At 41.9% G+C, this 18,195-nt stretch overlaps 1 protein-coding gene across 1 annotated transcript in view; it reads left to right on the forward strand.

The window, feature by feature from the left end:
* LOC141231541 (protein ELYS-like) overlaps window positions 1-18,195 on the forward strand; it is a 114,367-nt gene that overhangs the window by 60,744 nt on the left and 35,428 nt on the right. Inside the window, exons 22-25 of the mRNA XM_073667725.1 lie at window positions 72-216; window positions 10,309-10,440; window positions 11,632-11,761; window positions 14,097-14,244. Of these exons, the coding sequence (XP_073523826.1) occupies window positions 72-216; window positions 10,309-10,440; window positions 11,632-11,761; window positions 14,097-14,244 (555 nt within the window). The remainder of the gene's footprint in view (window positions 1-71; window positions 217-10,308; window positions 10,441-11,631; window positions 11,762-14,096; window positions 14,245-18,195) is intronic.

The raw sequence follows: 18,195 nt of genomic DNA on the forward strand, positions 1-18,195 counted from the left end.
TGAATTGGGGCACAGCGATAGGTTTATGGTATCCACTGGCTGTATATTTAATGACCTATCACAATTTGTAGGCACATTTTTGAGGCCTGGAATCTGCAAAAGCTCCACTCCAGCCGATTGAATGTTGAAGAGCTGCTGAAACATATGTATGAAACATGTCAAGAAATGGGGCTTGTGGAAGATTTGCTGAAGCTTGCCTTCACAGATTCTGAACAAGTAAGAGGCCATAAAGCCAGCATAACCATGACTGTAGAAAGTTTCTTTACTCTGTCTGTCTCGTTCTCGCTATCGCAGCTTTTAGAAGCCCTCTCCCACCCAATCAGCACCCCTGCGACACAAACACGGGCTCCTGATGGCAGTCATGGCAATCTGAGGTCAAATAATGACCTCCGTCTGCCAGCTACAGTGGCCTGTTAGACCATGCAAGAAGGATGGCCTAAAAGTCTTTTGTTTGTGTAACACTGACAGGTGTAATGCATTATCCCAGTGATCAGAGTAATAAAAGGTAAAATCCCATAAAGGAATGAAGTAAAGTAAAAAAACTAAAAAATTTAAAAAATATTTTTAAATAAGAACAAAAAATTAAAAATAATTCAATAAATATGTATATGTCTGTAAAGAGAAACGAAAAAGTACTCATTTTGTATTACCACATCCAAAACGACCCGAACTATAAAACTCACTATTTAACCCCTTCAGTGAACACCATAAAATGGCAAACTATGCCTTTTCATCATACCATTGAAAAAAGTGGAACAAAATGCAATAAAAAAGACGTATTTAAATAGCTGGTAACTTCGTCATCTTCTCCCTCAAAAAAAAGACGCCATACAGCTTCATCAGTGGAGAAATAAAAAAAAAAATAAAAAAAAAAAGCTATAGTCCTCACATGACTGTCAGCAGAAATATACAAACATTATAGTTCTCAAAATATGGGGATGCAAAAACTGTTTTTTTTTTTTTGTTTTTTTTTATAAAAAGGGGGGGGGGGGGGTTTAGGGCGCAAAAGTGGCCAAACACAAAAAAAGTAATAAACCTGGTGTCTCTGTAATCATGCTGACCCACAGTGAAGGCGTTAAAAATAAAACCAATTCTGTTGATTTGTTCATTTTGCCTCCTAAAGATTTAAGTAAGGCTCAGCTCACATTTATCCTGCTCTCTATGATGAGAGACCAGACCGAGTACAGAGGAACTCTGTTGCATCATCATAGAGGAGAATGGATCCCTCAGGGGTTTCATCTGAATCACATCATTCGGAGATTTAGATGGAAACCCCAATGTAAGTGCTCAACGTAGAGCACAGTATAGATGTGATCCCAAATGTTATGTAAAATGTTCCCAATAAAAGCTTTGATTTAATTCACAAAAAAACAAGTCCCCACTCAGGTCCGTCACCTGTCAGTGGAAATATAGAGGGTTTCCACCTTACTGGTTGCACAAAGGCTCTGGAAAAGTGAAATTGCTCACCGCAAAAGAAATCCAGCAAATTCTGCACTCCCAGATCCAAATGCCCCCCTCCGTCTAAGCTGCACAATGTGCCTAAACCACGTTTAGCGTCCACAAATTTGGCACTTCTGTAGCGTTGAGGGCCCGCTTAAATTACGGGGTACATGTTTCCGGAAGCACAGGTTGGGCATAATGTATGGGCACTACAATGGCAGGTTTGCATTTTTAACTCTGCATCATCCATTAAAATTTTCACTACACCTGTAAATAAATTCCCAATTGGGTGTAATTTCCAAAATAGGGTTACTCGAGGGGGAGGTTCTGCCCTTCTGGTACGTTGGGCTCTGTATGTGGAGTCCACAAACTATTCTACAATAATTTATTCTCAAAGAGTCCTAGCGCTTCCTCCCCCCGAGTCTCACCATGTGGGTAAGCAGTACTGTATAGCCACATATGAGGTATTGCTTGGTCAGCAGAAATTGTGTGATAAACTTTGGTACCATTTCTACCCATTTTCCCTCGTAAAACAACATTTTTGTGGTATGAATACAGGATAAAAAATATCTTTTTACTGTGTTAGACAGTAGATAGAAAAATATTCAAATTTAAGAGTCCTCAGTGGTTGATGCCTTTTAATTGCTAACTGAAAAGATGGTAACAAATAGCAATCTTTTGAGACTGCTCGGGTGTCTTCATCAGGTACTATTCTGTGACACATTCTACTATAACTTGTTCACAGAGAGACAAATAATGCTCCTTCCATCCTGAGTCTCGCTGTATGGCTAAGCAGTGCTGTACTGCCACATTCAGAAGAAATTGTGTGGCAAATTTTGGTACCATTTTTACCCATTTTCCTGTGTGAAAATGGAAAATTAAATTATTTTTCTTCACTGCTCAATGGTATAAAATTCTGTGACACACCCGTGGTGTAGGGTAAATTCACTGAAGTGTAGTTTGTAAAATGTGGGTCACTATTGGTAAGGTTCTGCTGTTCTGGCACCTCAGGGGCTCTTCCAGTGGGTCATGGCACCCGTAAATCATAACAGTAAAATCTGTACTACAATATGGTGCTCCTTCCCTTCTGAGCTTCCCACTGTGCCTGAAATGTAGTTCCTGCTACATGTTGGGTATTGGTGCTCTGGGGGAAAAATGGACCTCACAGGTAGTTGCGCAATTTTTCCTATTAATTCTTATAAAAATGTAAAACTTAAGGCTAAAACAACATTATAGTGTTAAAAATGTGATAATTGTTTCTTCACCACCCAATGGTATAAAATGCTGTGAGACACATGTGATGTCCACATGTTAACTGCACCCTTGCATGAATTTATTGAGGGGTGTAGTTTGTAATGTGTGGAAATTTATTGGTGGTGTCTGTTTAACTGGCAATGTAAGGGACACTGCCAATGAAACATGGCACCCTCAAACCATTCCAGCAAATCTGCACTCCTATGGTGCTCCTTCCCTTCTGAGCCTTGCACTCTGCCTTAAAACTAGCTTTCAACCACATATGGGGTATTGGCAAACTCGAAAAATTTATCCAATTTGTTAATCAACTTCTTCAATTTACTCAGTCCAATATTATACAATTCTGTGAGTCACCTGAGGGTTAAAAATGCTCATTTCACCCCTAGATGAATTTCTCAAGTGGTGTAGTTTCTAAAATGGGGTCACTTGTGGGGGGTTTCTCCAATAAATTCCAGTCAAAATGGCACACCAAAATTCAAATATGTCTCCTTTACTTCCGAGCACTGCCTGTAGTTTTCCCCTAAATATGGGTTATCGACGTACTCGGGAGAAATTGCACAACAAATTTTGTTGCCCAATTACTCCTGCTTCTCTTGTGAAAATGAAAAGTTTGGGGCAAAACCAACATATTTGATGGAAAAATGTGATCTTTCATTTTCACGGGTTAGCGTTATAAAATTCTGTGAAGCACTTCTGGGTTCAAGGTGCTCACCAAACCTCTAGAAATATTCATTGAGGTGTGTAATTTCCAAACTTGGGTCACTTGTCAGGGGGATTCCACTGTTTAGGCACATAGGGGCTCTGCAAACACGACATGGAGTTAACTATCTATTGAAGGCAATTTTGTAGTCAAATGGTGCTCTATCCCTTCCAAGCCCTGCCGTGCGCCCAAATAGTAGTTTTCCTCCACATATGGAGTATCTGTGTACTTGGGAGAAATTGCAACAAATTTTGGGGTACATTCTTTCCTTTTTCTCGATTTAAATGAAACATTTGGGACCACAGCAACATTTTTGTGGGAAAAATGTAAAATTGTATTTATTCTTTCTTCCATATTGCTTTAATTCCGGCGAAGCACCTAAAGAGTTAATAAACTTCTTGAATGTGGCTTTGAAGACTTTGAGGGGTGCAGTTTTTAAAAGGTGTTACTTTTGGGTATTTTCTGTCACATAGGCACCTCAAAGTCACTTAATTTACAAAACCAACATTTTTTATTTTGTTGGAAAAATGAAAAATTGCTGATAAACTTTTAACAATTGTAACGTAACAAAAAAATTGTTTTAAAAAAAGTTGCTTATGTAAAGTAGACATGTGGCAAATATTAGTTTATTTATTTTTAGTGGTATGACCATCTTTTTTTAAAGGCATAAAAATGAAAAGTTTGACTTTTTTTTTAATTTGTCAAATTTCCAATCTTTTCATAAACACAAAGCATATTGACCTAAATTTACCACTAATATGTGTCATAATTACTGAGATATGATGTCGCATTCCAGAATTATTGCCACACATCGGTCAGAATTTAAAAATTTTGCCTGGTCAGGAAGGGGACACCTGGCTTTGGTGGTGAATGGGTTAAGCACCTGAAAGATTAAGAAAGTTCCTGCAGTTTTGAACACTTGGAGTCATGCAGTTTTTACAATGGTATCACTTTTTGAGGGTTTCCAATATAAATGCCCCTCAGTCACTTCAAAAATAGATTTAGTAAATGTCTATAAAAAATTGCTGCTTAACTTTTAAGCCTTCTAACAGCCAAGCAAAATAAAGAAATGTTGGAAAAATTATGTTAACGTCTTAAGTGCGTAACTATTTTTTTGTGACCTAGCTATCTGGCTCCATGGCAGTAAATTCTGAGTTTCAAAATTTCTAATTTTCCAAATTCTAAATCATGCTGCTCTCAGATTACATAGCAAAAATTTGGTGACAGATTCTTTAACCCCCCGAGGGTGGTCGGCTCATTAATGACCAGGCCAGTTTTTACAATTCTGGCCACTGGCACTTTTATGAGGTAATAACTCTGGAACGCTTCAACGGATCCCACTGATTCTGAGAATGTTTTTTCATGACATATTGTACTTCATGATTGTGGTAAAATTTCTTCAGTATGACTTGCATTTATTTGTAAAAAAAAAAAAAGACATTTTCAAATTTTGAATTTTCATGCCCTTAAATCAGAGAGATATGTAGCACAATATAGTTAATAAATAACATTTCCCACGTTTCTACTTTTACATCAGCACAATTTTAGAACAAATTTTTTTTTTTTGTTAGGAAGTTATAAGGGTTAAAAGTTGACCAGCGATTTCTCGTTTTTCCAACAAAAATTACAGAACCATTTTTTTAGGGACCGCATCACATTGAAGTGACTTTGAGGGGCCCTTATGACCGAAAATACCCCAAAGGGAACCATTCTAAAAACTGCACCCCTCAACGTGCTCAAAACCACATTCAAGAAGTTTATTAACCCTTCAGGTGCTTCACACGAATTTTTGGAATGTGGAAGAAAAAAATGAACATTTTAATTTTTTTTCACAAAAATTTTACTTTAGACCACAATTTTTATTTTCACAAGGGTAACAGGAAAAAATAAACCCCAAAATTTGTTGTGCAATTTTCTCCTCAGCACGCCGATACCCAATATGTGGGGGGAAAATCACTGTTTGGGCGCACGGCAGGATTCAGAAAGAAAGGAGCGCCATTTGAGTTTTTGAATGTAAAATTTGCTTGAATAATTAGCAGACGCCATGTCGTGTTTGGAGAGCCCCTGATGTGCCTAAACAGTGGAAACTTCCCACAAGTGACACAATTTTGGAAACTAGACCCCTCAGGGAACTTATCTAGATGTGTGGTGAGCACCATGAACCCCAAGGTGCTTCACAGTAGTTTAGAACATGGAGCCGTAAAAATAAAAAAATCTAACTTTTTCCACAAAAATGATCTTTTAGCCCCAAATTTTTCATTTTCACAAAGGTAAGAGGTGAAAATTAACCCCAGAAAGTGTTGTGCAATTTCTCCTGAGTGCACCGATACCCCATATGTGGGGAAAATAGACTGTTTTGGCGCACGGCATGGTTCAGAAAGGAAGGAACACAAAATTGGCTGGAATTGAGAGTGGAAGCCATGTCGCGTTTGGAGAGCCCCTGATGTGCCTAAATAGTGGAAACCCCCCACAAGTGACCCCATTTTAAAAACTAGACCCCTCAAGGATTTTATCAAGGGGTATAGTGAACATTTTGAACTTAGAGGTACGACACAGAATTTGATAACATTAGGTCATCAAATTGTCATTAGTCTTGAGTGCAAGTGCTCGCTACTTGAGTACTCGGGTATGCACCATGTATCGCGGGTGCTCGAGTGACATGTTCGAGTCTCCACTCGCATGTTTCATGGTTGTTAGACACCCAAAAAAAAATCCACGCAATCCACACAACTTTTTTTTTTTGGCAACGAATCATATGGGGCGGAGACTTGAGCATGTCACTCGAGCATCCGCGATACTCAGCGCATACTTGAGCACCCGATGCAGACTCAAGTAGTGAGCACTTCCGCTCAACACTAGTCACCATATCATCTTTTTTTTTTTTTTCACTTTTAAAAAAATCCCAACCCTAACCCTAGCGTTTATTTTTTACACCGTTCCTCGTGCGGTATAAGTGATTAGACGACCTTATTCTTCGGGTCGGTGCGATTTCAGCGATACCAGATCCATATCAGATTTTTATGATTGACAGCTGTCACACACGAAAAGGTGCTTTTTTTTTTTTTTTTTGCATAGACTAGTTTTAGCATCGCCATATTTTGAGAGCTATTATTTTTCCATATTTTGGCCGACAGTCATGTGATGGCTTGTTTTTTATGGGACAAGTGAATGTTTTTATTGGTACCATTTTTGGGCACGTGACATTTTGTGATCGCTTTTTTCTTCCGATTTTTAGGAGGCAGAATAAACAAAAACCAACAATTCAGGAATTGTTTTTTTTTTTTTGTTGTTTGTTTGTTTTTTTTAATGCATTTCCGCATGTGGTAAAATTGATAAGGCAGCGTTATTCTTTGGGTCAGTACGTTTACATCAGTGCCACATTTATATATTTTTTTTATGTTTTGGCGCTTTTACACAATAAAGAGTGTTTTATTGAAAAAAAAATTTTGTATCGCTTTTTTCTGTGACCTATAACTTTTTTTTATTTTTTGGCTGATGGAGTCTTCTACATCTCCCTTCTCCACTGGTAGAATCTCCTAGCAGGTTATCCAGTATGCATTCAATCAGACAACGCCACAGCCGTGGCATACATACACCGACAGGGCTTAACAAGCCGCAAATCCGTTATCACGGCGGTCTCATGGATTCTGGTCTGGGCCGAGTGACACGTGCCAGCAATATCGTCAGTACACATTCTGGGGGTGGACAATTGGGCCGCCGACTTCCTTAGTCATCAGACTCTCCTCGGGCGAGTGGACACTCAACCCCATCGTGTTCGATAAGATCTGTCACAGATGGGGCACCACCGACGTCTATCTAATGGTGCCTCACTTCGTAGCCAGGTCTCGCTACCCCTCTGGCAGTCGGTTATGACACCCTCCTCATTCCATGATTTCATTTTCATCTTCCTTACCTCTTTCCGCCTCTGCCACTGATCCCGAGAGTCATCAAGAAGACCAAGGCAGAGGGAGTCCCAGTAATCATGGTGGCTGTAGACTGGCCCAGAAGGGACCTACTCTCTCTCTCTCTCAGGGTCCCCTCTTCCACCAGAATTCTCTGTCTCTGAATTTAATGGCATTGGTTTTGAGAGAAGCATGTTTTTCATCCCAGGTCATACAGACCATGGTCAGAGCAAGAAAGCCCGCGTCCTCACGCATTTAACATCGGACTTGGAAGGCCTTTTTTTTTTCTTTTTTCTTTTTTGATGGTGTGAAAACAACCTTTTCTGCTCACATGTCTTTTTCTCTTCCATCCATCTTGGCTTTTCTCCAGTTGGGACTCGACTCCGGGCTTTCTATCAGTACTCTCAAGGTTCAGATCTCTGCACTCTCAATTCTTTTTAAACGGAATTTGGCTTCTCGTCCCAAGCTCAAGACCTTCCTTCATGGAGTTGCTCGCCTGGCTTTGCCATATTCCCCTCCTGTAGGCCTTTGGGACCTAAAATAAGCAAGCCCCCTTCGAACCTATCCATGACATCTTGTCGTCATTCCTTTCCTGGAAGGTTGCCTTTTTGGTAGCCATCACGTCCTTCAGAAGAGTTTGAGCTGGCAGCTCTCTAGTCGCTCTCCTTTTCTCATTCTCCATCAGGACAAGGTAGTTTTCAGACCAGTTCCTCCTTTCTTAAGGTAGTCTCCTCATTCCACATCAACGAGGACATTGTTCTGCCTTCTTTCTGGTCATCTCTGGTTCATCCCCTTGAAAGATCCCTTCACAAGCTGGACCTGAGCAGAGCTCTGTGTCTACCTATCAAGGACCGCTTCATTCAGATGTTCTGACGCCTTGTTTGTCATCTGAGGGTCATCGCAAGGATCTCCCTGCTACAAAATCTAACCATCGCTGAATTCGCTCGGCTATACTGGAGGCATATCGCGCTACACACAGGCTACCCCTTCCGGGAGTAAGAGCGCTCTCCACCCAAGCGTTGGGGGCTTCTTGGACTGTTTGCCAACAGGCCTCTGCAACCCAGATTTGCAAAGCTGATACCTGGTCATCTCGTTACACTTTCACAAGGTTCTACAGAGTAGATATCTACACCTCGGTCTATGCTGGCCTAGGTATGAAGATTCTGCAAGCGGTGGTTGCCTGCCGTCCAAGCTGATTTGGCAGTTATTCTATTCCCTCCTTGGGACTGATTTAGGACATCCCATGGTTACCTGTGTCCCCCAATGAAGCAATAACGAAAGAAGGATTTTTTGTACTCACTGTAAAATCTTTCTTAGAGCCTTCACTGGGGGACACGGCATCCTCCCTGGTTTATGCCTATGTTGGGCCTATGTGCCTCTGTTGGGCCTGTATATAGTTCGGTTGTTTGTTGCTTCTCTTACTGCTTGTTCATTAACTGACGAGCTTTGTGCCAGTCGATGGGTGTATACTGCTGAGGAGGAGCTAATTCTTTTTTTGCCTAGCGGCCTCCCAGCGACAGATGCATACACTCATGGCTACCTGTGTCCACCAATAAAGGCTCAAAGAAAGAGCTTTTACGGTGAGTACCAAAAATCCCTCTTTTGCGGGACGAGTTACAGATTTTTTTGTTGCCGTTTTGGGGCACATAATGTTTTATGATTGCTTTTTATTCAGATATTCAGACACCATGAACAAAAAACAGTAATTTAGTTATTTATGTTTTTTATTTTTTGCGCCGTTCACTGTGTGGTAAGTGATAAGACTGATTTGTCCATTGGGTCGGTACGATTACAGAGATACCAGATTTATATTGTTTTTTTTATGCTTTGCTATTTTTACACACTAAAAACAATGTTTTACAAAAATGAATTAGTTTTTACATTGCCATATTCTGAGAACTGTAACTTTTTTTTTTTTTGCTGAATGAGCCATATTGCAGTTTTTGTTTTGCGGGACGGTTTGGCGATTTTAATTTATACCATTCTTTTTTTCTTCATATGACTTTTTGAAAGCTTTTTATTAAAAATTTTTGTGAGTCAGTCTGATGAAAAAGTGACATTTTTGGTGTTTTTTTTTATTTTCTTAACTCCGTTAGCCGTAAGGAATAAATAACGTACCAGTTTTATAAAGTGGGTCGTTCTGGATACGGTGTTAACAATTGTGGGGGTTTTTGGGTTGTTTTTTTTCACAAACACTGCTTTTTGAGTGGCAAAATGACTTTTTGTGATTTGGGTGTGCTTTTTTGGGTGTGTGTTTTACATATTTTATTTTACTTTTTCACTTTTCTTTGTACTTCGTCCCACTGTGGGACATTTTTCGTGTACTGCAGTGCATGAGACGGTCAGTGAGTCACGGAGTGTGCTTGTGAGACCAGGCTTATAGCTAGATCTTACAGACCATCGTACCCTGGGGTCATCAGATGACCTCTAGGTACCATGATAACCATCGGTACCCGCAGTTTTCATTTTGTGGGTCCCATGGTTACAAAGGGGATCTTGCAACCCCCTTACAACCAGTTAAATAGCTCTGTTGCGATTGACAGCAGTATTTGAGGGGTTAATTTGCCCGATCAGTTACAAAAGCGGCCAGGGCCGATTATAGCAGGGTGTCAGCTGTCGCATACAGCCGACGGGCAGCGCTACAATCTTATTCCCAATCGCCGTTTTAAAACAAATCAGGAATAAGGCCCCTTTACAACTGCCGTTCTAATACGTATCGGCAGTCGTTAAGGGGTTAAAGTTTCAGCTGTTTTCAAGACATATCCACCTAAATTTACCCCTGAAATAAAGCACAGTGTCACGAAAAACCCTTTATATGGCCTATTCAGAAATGCTAAAACTGGCAGTGACAGGAAAAGGTTAACTGCCACAAATTGTAGGACATTTTCCTGTGCGATTATACGACGTTTCTTTTAGAATTGTCACTTTTGTTCCGGTAGGAACAGTGATTCAGACAGAACGTGAAGGTTTCCTTTTGCCTTATGCTTTAATAAATCTTTATTTTTATTATAGGATTACTTGCATACATATTTGCGCACAAACGGAGGTATTCAAAATCAAGAGATCTTGTTGGTACATCATTTACAGAGAGCAAATTACATACCAGCTTTGCGGCTAAACCAGTCACTGAACAATTATCACCTAGTAAGTCCTCTGTTTCATTTTAAAGAGTATCATGAATATATATGTAAGTAATAACAATAAGTGAAAGTGATTCCATAGTTCTGTCTTTTAAGGACTGGAAGGGCTATCTCTCCTTTTCAAAAATAGTTTCTCTGACTGTTCTGTCTGAACACTGAGATGGTGAGGTGCCAGCGCCGAATACATGCCTTATAATGCCCCTTTTAAATACAGTATATAGATGCTTGCAGCTTCACCCCCAGTTGGAGGTGTCTGTTTTCAGGAAACATAGGAAAGGGTTCTTTACAGTCAGAGCAGTCAGACTGTGGAATGCCCGACCACAAGAGGTAGTAATGGCAGACACTATAACAGCTTTTATACAAGGCTGGATGATTTCCTTGATACACGTAACTTTGTGGGTTATAGTTAATTTAGTGACAAAATGTACAATTGGTGGAAGAAGGTTGATGGACCTAGGTCTTTTTTGCAACCTATGTAATTATGTAAAATATCTTTTTATTTTGTGTTTCACACATTTTTTAACATCATTAAAAAAAATTTTCTTTTTTTAATTGTTGGCTTGGCATATTATCCCCCATTACAGAGCAAATCTATCACATCAGTGCATTGTAAAGCTCAGCTCGATCTGGTCTGGCTCCTTCCTGACACTAATTGGTCATATAATCGCTGGGATCAAAGTGTAATGGGAGATTACGGCTTCCTAAATGGCATACATCCCTGACTTGAGTAAGAAATCAGTCCAATGTTGAAACATGTAGCCTTGTATTCCTTTAATAATTTCTGTTGATGACTTTACCTGCCTGTCATACTCTGCAACGCTCGTATCACCCCTTTTTTTCATTTAATTTATAAACTTTTTGTTTGATCTGTATACATTGCTTTTTTTCAGCAATGTATACAGCGATCGTGTAATTTCTGCCTTCTTTACGGGGAGTTCTCCATTCCTGCTGCTGCACATCTCCATGCAGCTGCTGATTCTGCAAGGATGTTCCAAAACTAAATTGCAGAGTCATATGCAGACCTCACAGACCATTTTGGCAATCAGCAGGTTATTAATTATGTAATAATTGTTGGCTAAAGCAATCCCCCATAGTCATTTTGCTATGTAAAGATTACGTTGCATTTTGTGAGGAGAGTATCTGAAAAATGTGTTCAGCTATGGATGTATTTTTATACTTTTTCTTTTCTGTGCAGAATGATTTTGACAGATGCCAGCTGGAAAGAGGAGCTGCCAGAAACTCTATAGTGGATCACTATGTCAAAATACTCCCAAGTGTGCAGCAAACTCTGGCCAGATCCTATCCTTCTATTGTTTGGAAGAAAGGTAACTGAAAGTTGTAGCTTTCGGCTGTATGTAATATCTTATTAACTTCACCTTCATTAATTTTGAGGGGACAGATATTGGAATTGCTTTGGCATTTGCTGGAAATTCATAGTTTTCAAGTCAGATGAACTTGAGGTTACTTTGCTTACTTTCTATTACAGCTGTTTAAAAAACATTTAAAGGGATACTGTCACGTTTAATAATGGTACAAACCTGGCAATATAGCGTTAATCTGCAAGTTAGGCTGGGCAGGACTTAAAGGAGTTGCCCACTGCTTTAACATTGATGCCCTATCCATAGGATAGGGCATGAATGTATGATCGGCCAGGGTCCCGCCCGCGGCATCCCCACCGACCAGCTGTTATCGGTGCAGCAGCCGCCGGCCGGAAGTCCTTGCCTGCGGTGCTTGGCTGTCTGTAGTGGCCGCCGCTTGTAACTGCACATCCTCCTCCCATTCATCGGGAGGCCGAAGTTCAGTTACAAGCGGCGGGCACTGCAGGTAGAGACTTCCGGCTGGCGACACCTGCCACCGACACCGATAACAGCCGATCGGCAGGGGTGCCGCGTGCGGGACCCCAGCCAATCATACATTGATGCTCTATCCTACGGATAGGGCATCAATGTAAAGTAGTGGATAACCCCTTTAAAGCTACTTTGTCCTGAAAGTGCAGCTTCTTAGAGAAAATGAACTATATTACTCCAGGGAGTCGCTGACTTTAAGCCATACAGACAGGTGTGCCCAGCCAGTCACCGCTCACAGCACTTTGACTGACATCTGGCTCTGCACTGATGCACATAAGTAATATAAAGCCTCAAATCTTCCACCCCTCGCTCCAGGTCTGATCTGAGCTCTGCAAGAAATAACCGATCAATACACCACATGGGTCTGTTAGGGGCACCGACGTGTGACGTACAAATAAAAACAATATGCATGTGTCAGAGATGACTAATGGAAGTACCAAATGTAAATGTATAATGTACAGGTAAGAGCAATGCGTATTCAGTGAAAAGAAAGCGATATATAGTGGGACTGAGCATATGACCTTGATCTCCAGCTTCATAAATAGTGTTCAATTCTTATGTGCAAAAGTTCTGCCCATAGACCAATGTGTAAATGCCAAGACAGGAACATTATGGATTGTCGTCTGCCTATTAATACAAAAATGAATGCATAAAATAAACAGAAATGTAGTATCAACATATACTAGCGCCAAAGGAGATGGTAAGGAAGAAATACTAGGCTGCAGCCAGAAGCACGGGTCCTGTGTGACGGCCCGTAAATAGTCATAAATAGATGGTACTGTCGCACTGATTGGAGGTAGCAGAGAATAGAAAAGAGGAGCACGCAAAACAGAAAGTAATATCTAGAATTTATATTAAACAAATTTCACAATGGAAATTAACTTGGACAATAAAATAATATTCCTAAGGAGACAAGCTATATATGATATTTAGGCAAAGCGTTAATAAATATAATGTTTCTCTGTTTAACGTCCATTTGCATGGTAAGAAATGCTGCTGCTATTGGAAACGTGCCTGCTATGCCGCTAAATAGCTCATAGTCTGTAAGAATGAATACACGGTGCTTAGTAAAAGCATACAGTTAGTGGGGCTGGTCCCTTGATTAGAGGTGTGAATTCCTGGTAAGTAAAGAGTGCGGGGTGTCTACTCCCCTGTACGTACTCCGAAGCCCACAGTTACCTGCTGTCAGGTCCTGGGCCATACAGTAAAGCAGGGAGCTGTAATCTCCTAAGTGGTATGTAGAGCCAGGGCACTCCGTCCGGTAGCATCCCTGGTAACCACACGGGCGGAAGGAGCTGGTGACGTCATAGCTGCTGACTATGGTGTCCTATGAAGGCCAGAAAAGAGGCTTCATTATTCATCATTCTTCAGATGATTTGTCAGTGTAGATGAAATAGTATTAAAGGAGTTTTCCAGGCTAAAAAGAACTCTGCAGTCTGTGACTGCACACTGCCGAATTGTGATAAGTTTACAATGCGCACACTGCCACAATTTCCCTTTCAATTGGGTATTTATACAATTTGCATAGTTGCAGCCAGTTTGACTCTCTCGGCCACTACTCTCAATGAAGTTGGCACATGACCACCCACTCTTGTTTAGAATATAGGAGAATTGTTAATTTGTGCTGATTGCACTCAGTCATGATTCGGCAGTCTTCAGTTACATGGTGACGGCAGACAGTTCTAGCGGGCAGCAGAGTTGTCACCGGATAGCGGCCTGTAATGTCTGTAGGTTTGACTACTCTACCATTGTTAAAATACAAATACATATCCAAAATATTCAACACTAAGCAACAGTTTCTTGTTTATTCTAGTGACAAGACCCAAACCTTTATCTACTGTTGCAAAACAGGCTCCCTCAGGGAGTGTGATTACCGAAGCGGACTTTATCCGTAACGTGCTGCTGAAAATAAAGGAAGTGTCTGCAGCTAGTGAGAGTAGAGACTTCTCTCCTTATAAAAGGTAAGAAATGTGCCTGGGCTTTCATCTGAGAATCCATTTATGGTACTCCCATTCCTACACAGTACTTAAGCTCTTCTATGTTTGAACCAATGTATCTTTTGTGGCACAGTGACATTAAAATGCTTTTGGTAGGAGACCATTTCTGTAGAGTTCTGTAGCTGTAGTCAAGAGACTTGTCTTGTTCTGCTTAGTCATGTAAAACTCAAATGGTATAAATTAATAGAATAGTGAGACATTAAAGGGTTGTCTGATATAGAAATATCATTTAAGTATGTTTCTCTTATGAAGTGCTCTTGGTCCCCTGACTGCAGCAGTCAGCCTGGACTGGACATGTAATGTGCTGGAAAGTGAGTATGCCTTTTTTTTTTAAATACATATTTTAAGTGCATACATGCATTGCAAATATATATTTTTCCAATACCGGACAACCCCTTTAACTGACTTGTTTAAAACAAAAGGTTTTTTTTGTTTTTTTTTGTTTTTTTTTTTAATGTGGTTGCCCATTAAAAGACTCCTTTATTGCTGGCCCCATAAATTAAAAAATTCTCTACTTCCTGGATCTGCATTGCTCATAGATTGTGTACTCCGCCAGTGTCTTGATGAACAATAATGTCTCATGACTCATGTAAGCCACTGATTGACTGCAATCTTCATAATTACATCTTTGCAAAAAGTTTATTCGCCTCAGGATAGAAATGTGAAGGCTGCTGTCAGTCTGCAGCCACCGATTGACTGCGGCAGTCATGTGACCTCAGGAGACATGAAGATGAGTGTCCGTCCTGCTTCGTGTGTGCTCAAGTAGGATTCTACCCTAAATATTTATATAGCAACATTGATTCCATGGTGCTGTACATGAGAAGGGGTTACATGCAAAATACATATCACTTACAGTAAAGAAGCTAACAATGTTAGACTGATACAGGAGGAAGAGGGCCCTGCCCTTGCGGCTTACATTCTACAGGATGATGGGGAAGGAGACAGTAGGTTGAGGGGTTGCAGTAGCTCTGGTGTTGGTGAGGTGGCAGCAAGGTCATGGCAGCCTGTAAGCTTTCTTGAAAAGATGGGTTTTCAGGTTCTGTCTGAAGGATCCGAATGTGATGGCTAATCAAACGTGTTGGGGCCAGATTTCCAGAGGATGGGGAATATTGGGGACAAGTCTTTTAGGCGATTGGGTGAAAAACTAATGAGTGTGGAGGAGAGAAGGTGGTCTTGGGAGGACTGGAGTCTACGTGAGGGAAGATATCGGGATATTAGTTTGGAGATGTACGGAGGAGAAAGGTTATGGATGCCTTTGTAGGTCAGTGTTAGTAGAAGTTTGAACTGGATATGCTGGGGAATTGGGAGCCAGTAAAGGGACTTGCAAAGAGGGGAAGCAGAAGAGTAGCGAGGAGAGAGATAAACTAGTCAGGCAGCAGAGTTAAGGATGGACTGGAGAGGTACAAGAGTGTTAGCAGGTAGGCCACAGAGGAGGATGTTGCAGTAGTTGAGGCGGGCGATGATGGGGTATGCACAAGCATGTAGTAGATTGAGGGTTTAGGAAAGGACGGATTCTGGAAATATTTTTAAGCTGGAGGCTGCAGGAGGTGGCGAGAGCTTGGATGTGCTGTTTGAAGGATAGGGCAGATTCAAGGGTTACTCTGAGGCAGCGGATTTCCGGTACGGGGGGAAGCTTGATGTAGTTTATTACTACAGATAGATCAGGTGGGGAAGATATGTGAGATGGAGGAAAGATAATGAGTTCAGATTTATCCACATTAAGCTTGAAGCGAGAGGAGGAGGATATGGCAAATAGATACTCAGGGATTCTGGACAGCAGAGGTGGATCTGAGTGTCGTCAGCATGCAGATGCTACTGGAAGCCATGGGAATTTGAGTGGTCTCCAGCCAAGGGTATAGATGGAGAAGAGTAGGGGTCCTAGGACAGAGCCTTGAGGGACTTCAACAGAGTGAGGGCCGGATGAGGAGGTAGAGTGGGAGATTCTAAATGTGTGGTTGGAAAGGTATGAGGTGAGGGCAAGGTCTTTGATGCCAAAGGAAGAGAGGATTTGTAGTAGATGGCAGTGGTCAACTGTGTCGAAGGCAGATGACAAATCAAGGAGGAGTATTGATAATTGTCTGTTAGCTTTGGCTATAAGTAAGTTAGTGATTTTGGTCAGGGCCGTTTCAGTAGAAAGGTGAGGACAGAAGCCAGATTGTAGGTCGTCGAAGAGAGTTAGATGAGAGGAAAGTTCAGTGTGAACTGCTGTTCAAGGAGTTTGGAGGCGAATGGGAGCAGCAATATGGAGCGATAGCTGGACTTAGCAGTTGGGTCGAGCAATGTTTATTTGAGGATAGACGTGATTGTGGCATGTTTGAAAGCAGAGGGGAAGGTAGCAGATGTTAGTGATAGGTTGAAGAGATGGGTTAGGGATGGAATAAGTGTGGTGGTGAGGTTGGGGAGGAGGTGGAATGCGATGGGGTAAAGTGCACAAGTAGTGAGGTGTGATTTGGAGAGGAGATGAGGAAGTTCACCTTCATTGATGATCGAGAGGGTGGTTATGGCATAAGGGCATTAGTCTGGTATGCAAAGGAGTTTGTGGTGGTCGAACAATAAAGACTTGCCTTGTTTGGTCAATCTTATTTTTGCAGTGTGTGGCAAAGTCCTCAGCAGCGATTAGGGAGGTCGGAGGGGACAGTGCTGGACGGAGGAGGGGAGTTAAGTGTTGAATAACTGTTTGGGTTTGTAGAATAAGGAAGATACAAGGGATGTAAAGTGGGCCTGTTTAGCAGAGGTGAGGGCTGATTTGAGTGCGAGTGTTGCGTGTTTGAATGCAGTGAAGTCCTCTTTCGAATGGGTTTTCCTCCAACACCGCTCCGCAACCCTGGACACTTGCCGAATCTTTTTAGTGAGGTTATTGTGTCAGGGTTTTCTTTTGATTTGTCGCACTCTGCCATGCACGAGTAGGGCGACCGCGACAATAGCTGATGTGAGAGTGGCATTGTAGAAAGCAGTGGCGCTGACTGTGTCGTGGAGTGAAGATATGGATGCTAGTGGTAGAATAGAGTCAGAGTGTGTAAGTGTCTAGATGTGCGAGGTTTCTGCGGGGGTGTTATGGTTGCTGGACATGGCTGACAGGTGAAGAGGACAGGGATGAGAACGTGAGTAGATGGTGGCCAGATAAGGGGAGAGGGGAGGTTGTGAGGTTAGATAGGGAGCAGAGTCGAGTGAAGATGAGGTCTAGTGTGTGTCCGTCTGTGTGGGTGGCTCAGGAGGACCAAGTCCAAAAGATGAAGTAAGCGACAGGAGTTTGGAGACTGCTGACTGGCGGGTGTCGGTGGGGATGTTGAAGTTACCCATGATGATGGTGGGAATGTCAGCAGAGAAAAAGTGAAGAAGCCAGGTGGAGAATTGTTCAATAAAGGCAGTGGCAGGGCCGGGAGGTCGGTATATGACTGCCACTTGGAGGTTGGAAAGAGAGTAGATGCGGACAGTGTGGACTTTAAAAGAAGGGAGGTTTAGGGACTGTAGAGGTGATATTGGGTTGAAGGTCCAGTTGGTAGAAAGAAGACCCACTCCTCCACCATGCCTGTTACCAGGGTGAGGAGTATGGGTGAAGTGGAGGCTGCTGTAGCACAGCGCAGCAGGGGAGGCAGTGTCGGAGGGTGTCAGCCCAGGAAGGATAGATTGCGAGAGTTAGAGGTCATGAATCACATGGAGCTTATTGTAGACAGAGCAGGCATTCCAGAGTGCTCCAGAGAGGGGGAGCAGGGGGGTGGACGTCGAGACGTGTTTAATGTAGGAGAGATTGCGGAAGTTCATATTAGGTAGGCAGCGATATGAGGGGGCATAAGAGGGAGGTAGCAGCTGTGTGGGGGTCCAGGATTGGGAGATATGTCGCCAGCAGTGAGGACAAGCAGAGTGCAAGAAAGCAGGTGAAAGGAAAGAGGCCGGCTTGTTTTATGTTTTAGTAGG

Source organism: Phyllobates terribilis, unplaced genomic scaffold (assembly GCF_046119375.1).
Source record: "Phyllobates terribilis strain yellow unplaced genomic scaffold, ASM4611937v1 Scaffold_520__1_contigs__length_1232081, whole genome shotgun sequence".
In the NCBI taxonomy this organism is placed as follows: domain Eukaryota; kingdom Metazoa; phylum Chordata; class Amphibia; order Anura; family Dendrobatidae; genus Phyllobates; species Phyllobates terribilis.